Below are 16,537 nucleotides of genomic sequence, written 5' to 3'. Positions count from 1 at the left end.
GTTAATGGACTTACAAGACTGTGGGATGCATGAAATGTTTGTAGGACTATTTGATATACTTTATGTAATATTTATTAATGATCAACTTCTTTTGAATGCTGTCTACATCGCGCACAGACAACATTCACGTAGACAGCATCGCATAATATTATCATTTAATATTGTATTAATTTCTATAATAATCAATATAATAATATAATAATTCCTTAATTCAAAATAAAATGGTAATAAATCTATCTCTGATAATCCCGGGTTACTATGGTCACGCAGGTTTGTTTACGCATTAAACTCGTGGCCACGAGAAGCGCAGGTCGTTTCCTCAACATAATAAGACGCGGCCACGAGAAATGGATGTCGTTCCCTCATCATAGCATCTCCTGGCCACGACATAAGGATGTCGTTACCTCAACAAAATGATCTCGTGGCCATGACATAATATCACGTTCCCACGAGTTGATATGTCGTGGCCACGACAAACTTAAGTGAACCGAGGGTGTCCCCTCCCGGTCACCGTAGGAAACACTCTGTATGTAGTGTTACTTTTTTTTTTACCCATATTATGTTTTCATTTCAGTAATTATCAAATGAACTTTTAGCAGATTTAAGGTGAAGATTTAATGATTTAATAATATGTATATACAGTAGTCAACATTTGAAGTGGATCACAAAATGGTCTTCAGAGTTGTCCTAAGACAAGAACGTGTATTGTTTTGGTTTTAGGACAACTTTGATGAAAGGTTTTGATCCACTTCAAATGTTGACTGCTGTATATATGCAGCTTACTGCTCATTAAACCTTTGCTTTTGAATAAATAAAAATGTGTCAGTGGAGGTAGTGTTTTGGAATTTGTAATCCATTTCTGGTCAACTTGTGGATCTGTATGGCTAATATTGTCTTTAATTTGTCCAAATACTGTTGTTTGGCATTAGGATTCAGTTTGTCCTGCTAGTGCATATTTTTCTGTTTCCTTTCGCCATTTAATACCTTCATCAACATTTAAACGCTTTACGCAAGCAAACCCGCAGACAGGTACCAAAACGCTGGCTGCATTCTAAATGGCTACTCAATGAGTAGGTACTTCATTTCAATAAGTACTTAATGAGCGCTAAAAGAGTACGTACTCTACACCAAATCTTGAGTATGAATGCGATCAAAGAACTGTGGTCAGGGGGAAAGGACTGTTTTCTCTCCGCTCCGCGCCCTCAGTTATGACGAGACACAGACCGAATCTATATCAGTCCTGTCAACTTTCATAACTTTCATACTGATAGTCAGAGCAGTAAGATTTTATGTAAATCCACTAGGGCTGACATTCAGCTTGAAGAAAACTTGTGTCAATTTTGTGAAAAGTATTCTAAATGATAAAAATGATTCAGATTTTATTACCATCTTCTAAAGAGTTCAGCTCCAACCCTGATTAAACCTCACCTGCCTGTTGCTTTCCAGTAACCCTTCAGACCTTGATCAGCTTGTTCAGGTGTGTTTGATTAGGGTTGATGCAAAACTCTGCAGGGCTGCGGCTCTCCAGGACCCCTGTTCTAAACTATAGCAAATAAACTTTGATAATGTGAGAAATATTGAAGGTGTCTAAATACATTTTGGTTTGACTGTATATAATCTTAAAAATGTTGTAGCCTGTAATAATGTAATATAATATAATATAATATAATATAATATAATATAATATAATATAATATAATATAATAACGCCAAAGGACGTGTATGAGGTTTGTCCTTTTACTCTTGCCGTATCGCGTCGAGGTTAAAGGGGAAACATTTCAATATGGCGCTCTGAGAGCAAAACAACGCCACCGTAAACTATTAAAGAGCAGAACAACTCGTTATTTTCCCCTCAAACCGCCACGGATTTTTCAGCGTTTCCTATTACGAGTGTATTTTCGTCTTTCCGGTAAGTTTGCGCTCTTAAATGGTTTATTAAGACTCAGTTTAAGGCAAACACGTGGATTGACGCGCCTGTGATGTCACATAACGCACTCGGACGAGCAGTGAAACATTGTTTTTCACCTAATTGTGGTGAACTTGAATGATGTTCTGCTCGGGTGCGCGTGATTCACGTTGTGTATTGTTGTCTAGTCGTGTCGTTTCACTGAATTAAAGCTGCTACTAAGTGATAGTGAACTGTCACATGGGTGACATAAATTAATGTGTTCACACGTGGTTTAATACAATGAGCGTGAAATAGATGATAGAGCGGTGCTTTTGACCACAGTGATGGGGAATTTGATTGGATGTCATGCATGATTTTTGAGCTGATGTGAGTGCATCCTCACTTTGAGTGTTAGTTTGGAGTTTTATCATTTTGGAGTATTATTAAAAGTACTGTAAATGTGGATTTGTTCCCATATCCTCGCTGTCACCTTGCGTACCTGTAAACTTACTTGTTTAAATTGATGTATGATTTAATAAGTAACTACGTTACTGTGTGATGAGGATCGTTAATGAAGCTTTACTCTGCAGACTTTTGTATGTTTTGTTTTTTATATAGATCATGCCATCCGCTTGTGACTCTCTGGTTGACGATATAGAGGATATGGTGACGTCCCATGACCCCACTCCTCACGAGCGCCAATTCTCCAGGAGGAACATTGTGCCTCGTCCACGCAAACACAAACTCCAGCCTGCAGGAGAAGAGCTTCAGACAGACAGGTCAGACGCTCGCTCTTCTCCCCAAACTAACCCAGTATAAAGGTATCGTCAGGTTTTCACAGGTGCTGTTGTGATCAAGTGCTCTTACACACATTGCTGGCTTCTTCCAGTTATTTTAGTCAGATCTTGAAATTAACCTTAAAGGAGAAGTCCACTTCCAGAGCAACAGTTTACATATAATGTACTCACCCTCATCATCCAAGATGTTCATGTCTGTCTTTCTTCAGTTGTAAAGAAATTATGTTTTTTGAGGGAAACATTTCAACATTTTTCTCCATATAATGGACTGATATGGTTTGGTTGAACTTCCAAAATGCAGTTTAAATGCAGCTTCAAACGATCACAAATGTGGTTGTAAACGATCCCAGCCGAGGAAGAAGGATCTTATCTAGCGAAACAATTGGTTATTTTCATTAAAAAAAAATACAATTGAAATACTTTTTAACAAAAAAGGTAAAACAGCGATGTAGGACGATTTTGAAGTTAAGGAAGAAAATGCGATCAGAGGTTTTTAACACACTAACTGTTGTAAGCTAGAATATACAGAGTTCAGAGAGAGTAAGACAACCCCAACATTTGAGATTAAAAAGTATATAAATTTGTATTTTTTTTTTTTTTAATGAAAATAACAGATCGTTTTGCTAGATAAGACCCTTCTTTCTCGGCTGGGATCATTTACAACCTCATTTGTGATGGTTTGAAGGCACATTTAAACTGCATTTTGGAAGTTCAAAATCAAACCATATCAGTCCATTATATGGAGAAAAATGCTGAAATGTTTTCCTCACAAAACATAATTTCTTTTCGACTGAAGAAAGAAAGACATGAACATCTTGGATGACAAAGGTCACTACTTTATTTGTAAATTGTTGTTCTGGACTTCTCCTTTAATCAAACAGTTCGCATTTGGCTGCTCTGTTGACTGGATTCTCAAAAGATAATGTTAATAACATAATTAGTGGAAATGTGCACTTTGACATTTTGCCTTAAAAGTGCCCTAAAATAGCCATTTGGTCAGAAAACAAGTCTCACAGGTAGCGTTGTCATGATACAGAAATTTATAACTTTGATACGTTACTATGAAATACATTGTTATTTGATATCATTTTCAATACCACAGGAAATTTCCACATTGTGATGGTGTCTCAATCCACAACGCTTTCACATTTTAGAAAGCTGCTTATTATTACTATTATTATTATTATTATTATTATTATTATTATTATTATTATTGTAATTATATCTAGGATAGAGTATGATGTTGTGATACAACTGCGCTTGTGGTAGAGGAGTAAAATAAAAAAGTTTTTTTTCTTCCCCTTTTCTGTTGGTTTGACCCAGGTAACAGGGTGCTCCAATAAATAAGCCACCAAAATGTTGAATACCAGTGAAATTTCCCAGTTAACAATTCCAAATTTAATATCACAGAAAAAAAAAAAACACTTGTCTGATTTATACTTAAACTTAAACGGAACAAAATTCAGCATTGGCATGCTGTCCTGGATACACTGTGTATCGAAATATTGATGTTTTTGACATACTGGTCATCTTGTGGCGATCTTCAGCACCTATCTTGATGCTCTTGCACACAGAAAGCCAGTTCAAGCATTTACTCTTCAGACTCTCGTAATCCAAAATAAATGTAACCAGGCCAAATAAAAATAACTTAATTATGGATAAATCAGCATGATTAGAAACTTATGCGATTTGATATATATAATTTTTTTTTTTTTCTTCAAATAACAAGTCAAGAGTGTAGGGGTTCAACAGATCACCAGTCTTATGCCTTGGCTCGTATTACAGGTTTTGAGTTACAGATCAATCTTTTTTTTTTTTTTTTTTTTTTTTTTTTTTTTTTTTTGGATAAGCAAAACGACAACAACAAAAAATAGAAATACAAAGAGATAAATAAAAGATAACAAAGCTCCGTATTATGTAAGGTTTAACATTCATTTTCAGGCGCACAAATGTATTAATTAAGTGTAAAATAATGTTACAAAGTTTTAAATAAAACCTTTAATCTTTGTTACAGCTGTGTTTCGTTGTTTGATTAACATTACTGACACAGACAGCAGCATGCTTTTATAGGGTTCTGTCCCTACAAAAAAGAACATTTCAGCATGAATTACTCACTTTCATGTCGTTCCAAACCTGTGAGACCTTTGTTCATCTTTGGAACACAAATGAAAATATTTTGATGAAATCCGAAAGCTTTCTGACCCTGCATAAAAAGTTCAGATTGAGCAAACTCAAAATACACCCAATGCAGTGGATAATGGTCAATTTTGCAAAAACTTCCATAGACTGCAAAAAAATTTATACGCTCGCATGACATGGTTTTTCAGCCAAACGGAATATTTCGCAAAACTGCAATTTTTTTTTTTTTTTTTGCATTTATGTCGAAATGAAATCGCAATCGTGATTAAGCAGAAGCTGCGATTGTCATGCGTGTCTTTCAGTGAAGTTCTGTGACCAGCAGTAAATCTTCATCCGAAAGCCAGAGGGCGCTCCAGCACGGAAACTCCAAATGAGTTTGGAGTAAAAACGTGTTAGTTCACTGAGAAGCTACGCAAACAGCTGTCATAATCACCAACAATTTTTTTCAATTTCATAATCACGCAATAATATCGTCTGCATGTGTTTTTTTTTTTTTTTTTTTTTTTTTTTTTTTTTTTTTTTGTTTTTTTGTTTGGTATCAGTGAACTGTGGCTCTGTGTAGTAATTACTGCTTCATCTGAAAGCAGGTGATGGGGATTTACTGCTGATTACAGAAACCGCTTTATATAACAAAATGCTCATGGAAATTGCATTTGGTCAATTGTCCAGCCCTACATTTACAGCTCACTTGGCATGTGTAAAATCACATGATCATTCCTTAATGTACTATAACCTCCAAGACACACCTCACACGTGGCCGCTTGCAAGTATAAGGGATTTTTCTTGCCATTAATACTTGAATAACCCCTTCTTTACAATGTACACATCTGGAGTTCACCATGGCCCTGGCCCAGCCTCCGAAACTGATCGCAGCCACTCTAGTCAAAGCATGTGTTTGTACCAGCCGCGCACATTTCAGAAGCTTTTGCTGTCGCCGAATAATGGCCGTGGTCAGCAGGAATGCTCTAATAACTGACCGCTCATCTCGGAGAATAAATAAACTTTCAGCTTTTCACCATTATGATGTTTGGTCCTGATGGTTTATGTTGTATTGACATGTATTGAAATTTTATATAAAATTTATTGCATTAAACACAACTGTTTAAAACTCATTGTGTGTGATATCACTATTACCATTATTCAGGTTGCATCCAATCACAGGGTGACAACAACTTACAACCTAAATGTCAATACAACCTAAACCGACAGGAGGATCAGGACCAAACGTCATAATGGTGAAAAGCTGAAAGTTTTATTCTCCGAAATGAGCGGTCAGTTATTAGAACGTTCCTGCTGACCACGGCCATTATTCGGCGACAGCAAAAGCTTCTGAAATGTGCGTGGCTGGTACAAACACATGCTTTGACTAGAGTGGCTACGATCAGTTTATGTATATGTATATGTAATATACACTATGAATTGAATCTCCAGCACTCTTAAATCACTTAGGAGCTGAGACTTGGGGAATAAAGGCAAAATGACACCATTCTTTGGATTTCTTACTCTGAGCGGCTTTATAAATGCGGCCCCAGATGATTTGTCTTGTTATAAAAGAGTGTGCAGGTCATGGCAGGTTTTTTTTTTTTTTTTTTTTTTTTTTTTTTTTTTTGAATTTTTTTGTTTTTACTATTCATTTAGTAATTTGGTAGAAAAGATCTGACATTAACATATTTTTTTTTACATCTCAAAAAAACTGCAGTTTCAGCAGACTTTTTATACCCACTGTATGTCTTCAGTTCAATTCTAATACAAAGAGGATGCGTGAAAGTACACAAATGCATTCTCGATATGGATGATGCATCAAATGTATAGAATCCAACCATTAGAAATCTCAGAAGACGCTACAGACAAAAGTACAGAAAAAATGTACAGACTGATAAAGACTCAGAAAAAAACCTGCAGAACTTTTTATTGACATCTTAAAAAGAATCTTAACGTTGACACAGCATAAGTTACATTACATGAACATACTTATTTACACGAATGTGCACGGTGAAATAATATAACGGTCAACAGGATCACAGCACAGATCTCATTCTCACGAAGATTAAATGTATTAAATGTTCTGCGTCCTCACGGCCTTGAGTTTGTCTTTTTTATGTAGACTGGCAAAGATGACAAACAAGCAAGACACAAAAACGCAAGTGCATTCTTTATTGTCTCAGACTTGAGAAACAGCCTGTGTCTTTCGTCTGCGTCCTTGTTGATTCTGACCCACAATGCCACAGTCCTGATGTCAAACTCTGGTCATGTGACCCGTTACTCTACATTAAATGAGACCTTGACTTTAAGAGCCCCTACATTACAAATGTTTGCTACATTATAATTCGTTTTAAAGGATGAATGAACCCAACTAAAGGTTATGAAAGAAACAAACATAAAATAGTCATCTTAGCGAAACATGTTATTGTGGTTGGTACAGTTCACTCGTTGAATATTGCCATCTAGTGGATCAGTGGTTGACACTGGAGAATGTGAGATCACTAACCATGTAATCAGACCGGACGACTGATCTTGAACGTGACCGTGTAGATTCAGACTTTCCTGCATTGTTTTCATGCTTTGTGTCATTTCTTAGATCTCTTTGTGTCAGAATATAACGACCCTCTTGCTGTCTTATTTTCAGCGTGATTCCTGGCACACAGAAGGTCTGGGTGAGGACGTGGGGCTGCTCTCACAACAGCTCTGATGGCGAATACATGGCCGGACAGCTGGCTGCCAGCGGCTATAAGATCACAGGTACCCGTGTGAACGGATCAGACGTGCACGTTTTCATTTCCTCACGTTCAAGATTTCTGACATTGGCAATGTGGTTTTTAGCATCATGTTCACACTAGTTAGTTACAGCCTGAATTGCAAGTTTTGTCAGCAGTACTGCTGTTGTGATATTAATTGTAAGGTTAGTTTGAACCCCTACTAGATGGGTGTCAGACCAAACTACACTGATTGAAGGCCCAAATAGACTCACCGCGAAGTGAGGGGGAAAAAAAATTCAAGTCATGTCATTTATGAACCACTTTATACAGTAGATTGCTTTAAAACAAGCAGCTTTATTGTATTACACATGAACAACATTATATAGATATAGAATAGCATTTGATTTCCTTCAATAAAGCAGCGCTACTGTTTAGAGCTAGCTAATAATGTTAAATGTCTTTTTCTTGGTGAATGAAGACAAAAAAACATTAAATTAAAGTCCTAGTTTGGTTTCTTGATCTAGTTCTGGACCTTTTTGATTATTGTAACCGGTATTTTAAGAGAGAGAAAAAAAAAACAACAACTTTATGCCAGTAGTTGTGTGTGTAACATGCACAGGTACAGCAGGAGGCGCCAGAGAGCAGCAGAAAATCTGAAAAATCAGCATTTTAGTGAGTGAATAGAAGTTGGCTCTCTGCTTTTTTTTTTTTCTCCAAGCAGCACCGAACGCAAATTTCTCTGAGTCTTTCTTCTTCAGGCTGTTGACTCGCACCGCTGTAGCGGACAGCAACACAGGCTTTTCTTGTGAGCTCGGCACTCTCTTTTAACAGCAACACAAACACGCGTCTACACCAGATTCAACACGTTATTGCATCATGTCGTGCCACAACAGCTACAGGCTGCCTACGCTGGACGCTACAAAGCGACCGCTGCAATCCATTTGTTCTTTGTGTTAGACGTCGTCAGAGCACTTGGTGTAGACACAATGAAAGTCAAATAATAGCAGGAGTTTTTCATGAAAGCTGAACGTTTTTTTTTTTTTAAATATGACTTGGTAGTCTGAGGTGCAGTGGGAGGGTTTAAAAGGGGGCATGAACAAAATTAAGAGCCACTGGTTTATCAAAAAACCCAAACAAACATTTTATCACCTGCCTTTTTGTTCCATATGATGTACACATTAGATGTTGGGCAGAATGTTCCAGAGTGAGTGATAAATTACTCATTTTGTCATTTTATGTGCCAAATATACAGTCAGGTCCATATATATTTGGACACTGACACAGTTTTCGTATTTTCGGCTCTGTATGCTAACAGAATAGAATTAAAATCACACAATCAAGATACAATCTTTAATTTTTTTTCTTCCCGTCATTCTGATACAGGTTGATATAACGTCAGCCGTCCAAAGAATGCTTTTCCAGAAGTGGTCTGGCTTTTTTTTTGTTTTTTTTTTTGGGCAAAGTCTAATCTGGCCTAGTTTGCACCTCGTGGTGAACCCTCCGTATTTGCTCTGGTGAAGTTTTCTCTTGATTGCAGACTTTGACAGTGACTCTCTACCTCCTGAAGAGTGTTCTTCACTTGGCTGGATGTTGTGAAAAGTTTTTCTTTACCATGGAGAGGATCCTCCAGTCATCCACTACTGTTGTCCTCTATGAACATCCAGGTGTTTTTATGTTGCTGAGATCACCAGTGTGTTCTTTTTTTCTCAGAATGTACCAAACTGTTGATTTGGCCATTCCTAATGTCTCCTGCGATCTCTCTGATGAATTTCTTTTGTTTTTGAAGCATAACAGCATGCAGAGCTTTTTTGACCGCATGCTATGGGTTCAGAGCAACAGCTTCCAAATACAAATGGCACAGTTAGAATCAACTCCAGACCTTTTACCTGTCTAATTGATGTTGAAAAAATAAAGGAATAGCCCACAACTGTACATGAAACAACTGTCCAATTACTTATGGTCCCTTAAAAAAGGGGGGAGGTACATATTAAAGAGCTGTAATTTCTTAACCTTTCCTCCAATAACTTAAAGCTCAGAGTGTGCACTTTAAGCCCATATTCATTCTATAACTGTAACTTGAAGATGTTTTGGTCAACAGCTGAAATAATAAAAATTGTCAGTGTGCAAATATATATGGACCTGACTGTATTTCTTTTTGTTAAAAAAAAATATTGGTTAGAAGTATAATAATAATAACAATAATAACCATACTACTACTACTACTACTACTACTACTACTAAATAATAAATAATAATAATAATACAGTTGCAGTAGTAATATAATTGTTTGGCATTTAAACAGGCAGAGTTTGATTTCAGGGCTCTGTTTTTTTTCTCTAATGTGCATTTTCAGATGTTTGACCTTTTATTGAGAGGCCCTTTCCAAATTATACCTATTTAAATGAATTGGCAATGAATGTGGCAAAACGTGTAGTAATACACTGGGGTGGGGGGGTCCTTTTTTTAATTAATTTATTTTTTTATGTTTGCAAGGCATTGTATTCTCTCACACACACAGACACAGACACAGACTTGCCCATTTATTTTAAAGTGTGTACATGCTCTTGTAACTGTAGGTTTATCCTAACCATACCCCTAACCCATCTGTAGGTGGCACTATTGACCAGTCAAACGAGCGCAGTCTTCAGTCCATCCCTGAATCTCCTCCTCTATGATTGTCAGGCTTTGTCCTAAAAAGGCAGCAGTGATGGAAGTTTGACCTCAAATCATTAACGTAGCGTTGCCTTTAAATATTTATGTGTCCCTTGATCTATAATGTTTGGAGGGGTTTGCATTATTTTTTCCACACAAATTTGTCTGCTATTCCAGCAGAAAAAGAGTTAGTGTGATATTGCATGTAAATTATTAAATGTATTGTTTTACAGCTGCTTTTCTGTGAGGTGTTTAAACTAGAACATCATCTGTTTTCATGAAATTAAGTGTTTTGGCGTATTTGTCTGGCTGTTCATTCATAAAATGGCTCATGCCGTCAGCGCTGTGAGTGGCTGAACGTGGTTTACGCGGCGTTTCTCATCTGCCGGCGGTGGCCAATGAAAGCGTGCGTTTGCCGTGACGCTCCAGCCTCCTTCAGATTCAGATCCGATCGCCGCCTGTCTGTGTGGTTACCGCTGTTTCTCCATGTCCTCGGTGCTGGGAGAAATGTACAGCACTATGACAAGCCTTGTGCGCTTCTTCCCACACCTGGAGAGAGGAGATGCGGAGGTAGAAGAGGACTGAGGGAATTAAGAGCATATCCTGGTTACCGGAGGTGTCGCGTCGGCTCCTGACCGGGCGTGAGCTGCGTTCGCTGGTGGTTGTGAACAGCTGCTCAGATGAGGCTGATTTCAGACGGGGAGATGTGAGGAGTTCAGCGTTCATACTGGACTGAGGGCAGGAGGCTCAGACGGGTTGATTTAGGGGCATTTTAGAAGTGTCTTGTTAGAGAAATGTGGCAGTCGAGTGGACTCTACATGTCTGTGTTTGAATTTCTCTCTCTATGTTGTTTTATTCCCAGCTGACAAACTGTAAACTTTAGACAAAATAAAGCATTTTTTAACTGATCGTGTAGGTTAGAGCTTCTGACCCTTCGATCAAATACTTTTTTTTTTTTTAAGTTCAGAAACACAAGTAGATTCATGTTGTTTGTGTATTTTAACTTTAATTTTTTTTTTTTTGTATAAGAAGGTACACAGCACCCCCTACTGATGCTGTTGCACTAATGACTGATGACGGTTTCTCACACCTCATTCTGTCCTCACATCCTCAAAACAATGAGTCTAGTCGCTATTCAGACAAGAGTTCAACTTAAAAATGAGCTCTGCTGGCGTGATCTTATCACTAGCACTGGTCAAAATATATTTATACATTTTGTGCAGATACAACACTTGTCTAAAAATGTGAGAAATAAAGTCAGAATTGCGAAATGTAAACTTCTTGCAGTTGCAACTTTGTGTCTGGCAATTCTGACTTTTTTCTCAACTTGTTGTGAGTTATAAAGTCCAGTTCTGAGGAGAAAAAAAATACTGATATGTTCACACAATTGCAAGTTTGTATCACACAATTCTGACCTTCTTTCTCAGAATTGAGATATAAACTCTGTTTCTGAGAAATAAGATCAGAATTCTGTGAGAAAAAAAGTCAGAATTGTGAAATAAGTCACAACCTTTTTTTTTTTTTTTAATTCAGTGAAGAATGTTTTGACTTCTACAGCGAGACCTGTAACAATAAAAGCTGTCTGCATAATGGCACGCTCTAAAGGGAGTGTATGTGTGTGCTGTTTGTCTGTGATATCAGATTTCTTTCAGTGAATCTTATGTCCCTTTTTTTTTTTTTTTTTTTTTTTTTTTTTTGTCACAGCCTGTGGTCGACTCATTGAAATAGCATGTGTCACGTTTTGTTAGTGTTGCTGCTACTCTGAGCAGTGTTTCAGTTCGTTGTGGCGTTGGTTTTCTGCGCCTGTCTGGTCGTGATGTTGTTGGACGGGTGATGCTCTGCTGTGACTTGCAGCATCAGGAATATGATGTCTTGCAATGCTCTTCAAGGTCAAAGAACTTATGAGTTCTTTAAAGCTATGTCTTCTAGGTTGTTTGTGGTGTTGTTTTCATCAGCTGAGCTTTGGTGTCTGTATCATCAGACCCTCGGGTAACCCTGAGTCCTGATGAGCATCCTAAATGGTATGAGGGATTAGAATAAGTCAGTCCCAAAGCATAGTATGTTGTAAATGTTATGATTAGTAGATTGTCGATTTTGGACTCGCTTAAATGGCTATTACCCACAGGCCATTGTGCTTTGGAGGAGGATTCAGTTCAGAACTACAAAGACAACTAAAAAGAGCTGCAAAACATGCCGCATGTCAGACGTGGTCAAGTAAATAATACTTAATATTTAACCTCGTGGAGAAGTGGTAATGAAATGTGGAGCATGTATATGGATTCTGACTGACAGGCCAGTTTACGACAACAGTGCACATGAATGTGTGACAAAGCGGTTTGTGGATTCAAGACACAATTTTGACATTTATGACATGATTTTGTGTTCCAAAGCTTGCCTGCTCTTTACCTACACACCTTTACCATAGCCTCTTTATTGTGTCCCAGTGATGTTTTCATCCAATGAGTCTGATATCTCTTTCCATGGCCTGCTCTCCATCCTCAAACCCATTAACTCAGACCCCCTGAATCATGTCTCTGTGCTGCCATTATGTGAAGAGGAAGGAAATCTGGATTGGTATGAGATTGTAGACAGCGGTGTTGGTTGTTGATGGAGCAATCAGAGCTCGGCGGCGGTCAGTCGCTGTGAATGCGGCGGTTCGCCGTTCTGACCTTTCACCTCGGTGTAATAACTCTCAGATCCCTGGTTTGTAGCGTGGACCGGTGGCTTTGATCAATTTATATTCTCATGCTGCATGTATACGTGAGGTTATTGAGGACCTAAGCAGGACCTGCTCAACATTAATTGATGTATGTGAAGACAGTCTGGATATATATATGTGCCCAATATAATGTGCTGCAAGCAATGTCATGATACAACATGGTTATATTAGAGCACTGCTTGTCAAACGCCTACAGCAGCAACAACAAACGAGATTAGACGCCGAAGAGCTCGTGGGAAAAGACTCATCAGAAGGCGCGTCTTCCGCCATCCCAGGGTCTGACACTACGGGATGTGCGCCTGATCAAAATGCTTGCTTATTTCTCCTGCTTTTATAAACGGGTCCCTTTTCTTTGAGAGTTAGTGAAGAAGTCAAGTGCGTGTCACAACACTGCTGTTCCAGAGCTCCACATCAGCGTCCTTGAACGCAAAAACAGCAGAATAGCATTTTTCTCACTCATGAATGCATATGAAGAGAAAAGAAAGGCCTTAATTTCCTTAACAGAAGGACAAGTAATTAAAGCGGCAGTGAAGGCCATTATGAGGGAAGGGGAAACCAAAGACGAGCATGTTTAGAGCTGCGGTGGAAAAAGACGGCAGAGAATGAGGGTTTTCAAGGCAGCTTTTAAAAGCTACTCTATCTGCCTTTTTTTTTTTTTTCCTTTTTTCCCCCTTTCTCCCTTCCTTTATTCAGCAGCAACATAACCCACATAACAGCTTTTTTCGCCATCAATTTTAATGAATGCATTACCCTGACCACCTGCTGAAGGAGAGCGGTGTGGATGGGTGACCTGAGAGGACAGGACTGGTTATGGATTAATTCTGCATGTCTGGACCCTCGGCCTCTTTGGTGCAGCCATGCCGGATAAATACAAATGAAAGAGCGAAATGCTTCTGAAAGCCTCCGATGACTCGTGGACGCAAGAGCAATTTGCCTACATTGCACACCGTTTGATTCGGCAAAGCAAAAGGTCTCAGTCGAAGCAAATGAGAAGTCACTGACCTTCTTGTGTTGTGAAAATGGTGAATAATTGCATGGACATGACTAGCATGAGTAAATCGGGGCTGAGGGAAGGCCGCCCGCACATGTATTGCTAGAATAGATGAGACTTTGAACTACGGTTTGTGAAGTTACTGTTCATTTAATGCTTCAGGTGTATATATAAAAAGAACAACATCGAAAAGTAGCGATTAAAAACAATAAATACTAATAATAATATTAATAAAACATGCAAAGATTTCTAAAATGTTCATATGTTCTCACAGTAGTCAAAGTTGACTCGTGTCAGCACAGTGTCTGTCGGAGACTCGTGACAGGCTGCTGAGCTCATGAATATTAATCAAGTTGACCGTTTGTGCAAGCTGATTTGCTGAAATCAAAACGTGGACAGTCATAGCCGAGCGCTAGCAAAGTAGCATTGCCATTCACGCATCATTTCTGAATAGACCTTGTCGGGGTGGCCGATATGACAAATTTTGAGTTCTTCTTCATTCTGTTTGCCATCCAGCATGTCCCACTCTTTACTTTCTCCTTTATGTATGCGTCTTCATCAATCTTACGTGTCAGTAACTTTAAGCGGTACTGTGCTACACGGATATATTTACATGCCACAAAATGTACAATATTGTATTTCCATTAAGCAACTAAAGTAAAGAATAATTCTAAATGATTTTGACAAGGGAAAAAAAAAAAAGAAGGTAAATACGATCGGATCATCACAGCTGGCCCACCTTTACAGGTCTTTGGTCCTACTCTCCTTCCCTCCTCATTTCAAGCGCTGTCCTTCTCCCTGAGTCAGGTCAAGGCTTGGCTACATCTCTCAACTGTACCGTAGTTTGGTAGCTACAGCCGGTTGTCAGATGAGCACCCCCTTCTTTGGTGTTTCATCAATTTAGGACCACGACACCTCGGACAGGGCTCGACAGCCGATCCTGCATCCTGGATCTACCCCTGCTGACCACCACCCAACTCTGTTGTAGTTCGTCCTTCAACAAGTTGGATCTGCCACCGCACCTCCTGGTGTATCCAGATACACTGAGATGCAAAAAAAAAAAAGAAAGAACCCCCCGCTATGGCATATATATATATATATATATATATATATATATATATATATATATATATATATATATATACATACATACATACATACATACATACATACATACATACATACATACATACATACATACATACATACATACATACGCACGCACACGCACACGCACACATATACACGTACACACGCACATTCTTTTTTTTTTTTTTTTTTTCCCAAAAAATGGGTTTCAGTTCCCACCCATTTATTTAACTGTGAGGTTCAAAAACTTCATGCACCAAGTTGTGCTCTATTAGCATGTCTGCTGGTATCTTAAGCATTTTTTTTTTTTTTTGATTCACCAAAAAAATTTACTACGATGTTTTCGAACTGCTTAACAAGATATCGCCTTGTTCAGTAAATATATTCAAATACCTAAAACAATAAGTGACATTATGAAGTGAATGACTTTTTTTTTGAATGCAATAAATCCACAGATTCTTTATACTGACACACATACAAATGGTGGGACATGTGTCCCTGTAGGGGGGTGTGGGGGCTGTCACCCCAGGAGAAATTTTTATACGTTTTAAAGTTAAATCATTCATTTGTTGTACTTTTAAGAGCTCAAAAATAAGAGATCCAACCCATGTTCATTGTACAAATTGAACAAGCAAAAAAGTTGATGACAGTCTGAAAAAAAGGGTCTAGAACTGCCCCTGGTCAGAATATACTGTGTTCTTTCCTGACCCATGCTACACCCTTCCACTGAGTTTTCTGAGCCCCTTTCAACCTCTGAGCCCTATGCAGTCTTTCTTCCTTTTCAAAATACAAATATCAAGGAAGGAATTTTATGCAGGATTTCTGCAGGATTTTTAAAATCAAATTTAAGGCTTTTTGTTACTTTTTTTCTAAAGACCTGCAGAAATAGAATTAATATGGAGTAAGCGAGATGTCTAGTAATATATTCAACTGATATCCTGATACAGCTCAGATAATGTTCATTATCAAAAACAGTAACATCTGTAAAAACTGTAACAGCCTTATTTTTTATAAGATGAAGCATTATTATTCACGTCAATACCAAGGTATAAAAATATTTGTATGAAGAACGGTGGTCTTAGTATAAATGCACAAATGCCATTAATCACAAAACACTGTAATTATATTCCATTACTCCTTTAATAGATTTAATACATGTCTACATAATAATATAACACAGTTCACAATACCATAGTGCAGTCAGTGTTACAGTAAAATCAGTCCATATTAAATGATTGTGACTATCGTTGTGCACAGTGTTTCTCCTGTTTGTCGGCGCTGTTTCATCTGTCTAAATCGCCATGTCGCTGTTTTCTTCACCGAATTCAAGCGCTTCACTCTGGATCTCACAGCGCTGTTTAGTGCTCATGAGTAAACGCATCTGCTCTAGTAAACCTGCTGATTGAACTGTGATCTGAACGGATGCGCGGTCCGTGTTGCGCGCTTCAAACGACTAGTACATTTAATCCATAACACGATTTTTGTCTTTCCGTCCCCAAATTTAAGACCTCTTGAAATTAATTGTTTTCTTAATACCAATTAAGGTATTTAATACTTTTTATGGGT

General features: G+C 38.1%; 1 protein-coding gene across 1 annotated transcript in view; it reads left to right on the top strand.

Annotated features, from left to right (window-relative positions):
- The first annotated feature begins 1,742 nt into the window (after positions 1-1,742).
- Positions 1,743-16,537, top strand: part of cdkal1 (CDK5 regulatory subunit associated protein 1-like 1) — a 239,802-nt gene continuing 225,007 nt past the window's right edge. The window contains exons 1-3 of the mRNA XM_051131261.1: positions 1,743-1,909; positions 2,507-2,667; positions 7,451-7,563. Of these exons, the coding sequence (XP_050987218.1) occupies positions 2,510-2,667; positions 7,451-7,563 (271 nt within the window). The 5' untranslated portion in view covers positions 1,743-1,909; positions 2,507-2,509. The remainder of the gene's footprint in view (positions 1,910-2,506; positions 2,668-7,450; positions 7,564-16,537) is intronic.

Source organism: Labeo rohita, chromosome 16 (genome assembly GCF_022985175.1).
Source record: "Labeo rohita strain BAU-BD-2019 chromosome 16, IGBB_LRoh.1.0, whole genome shotgun sequence".
NCBI classification, from domain to species: domain Eukaryota; kingdom Metazoa; phylum Chordata; class Actinopteri; order Cypriniformes; family Cyprinidae; genus Labeo; species Labeo rohita.
The sequence above is the reverse complement of the archived record's forward strand: the minus strand, read 5'-3'. Positions and strand labels throughout refer to the sequence as shown.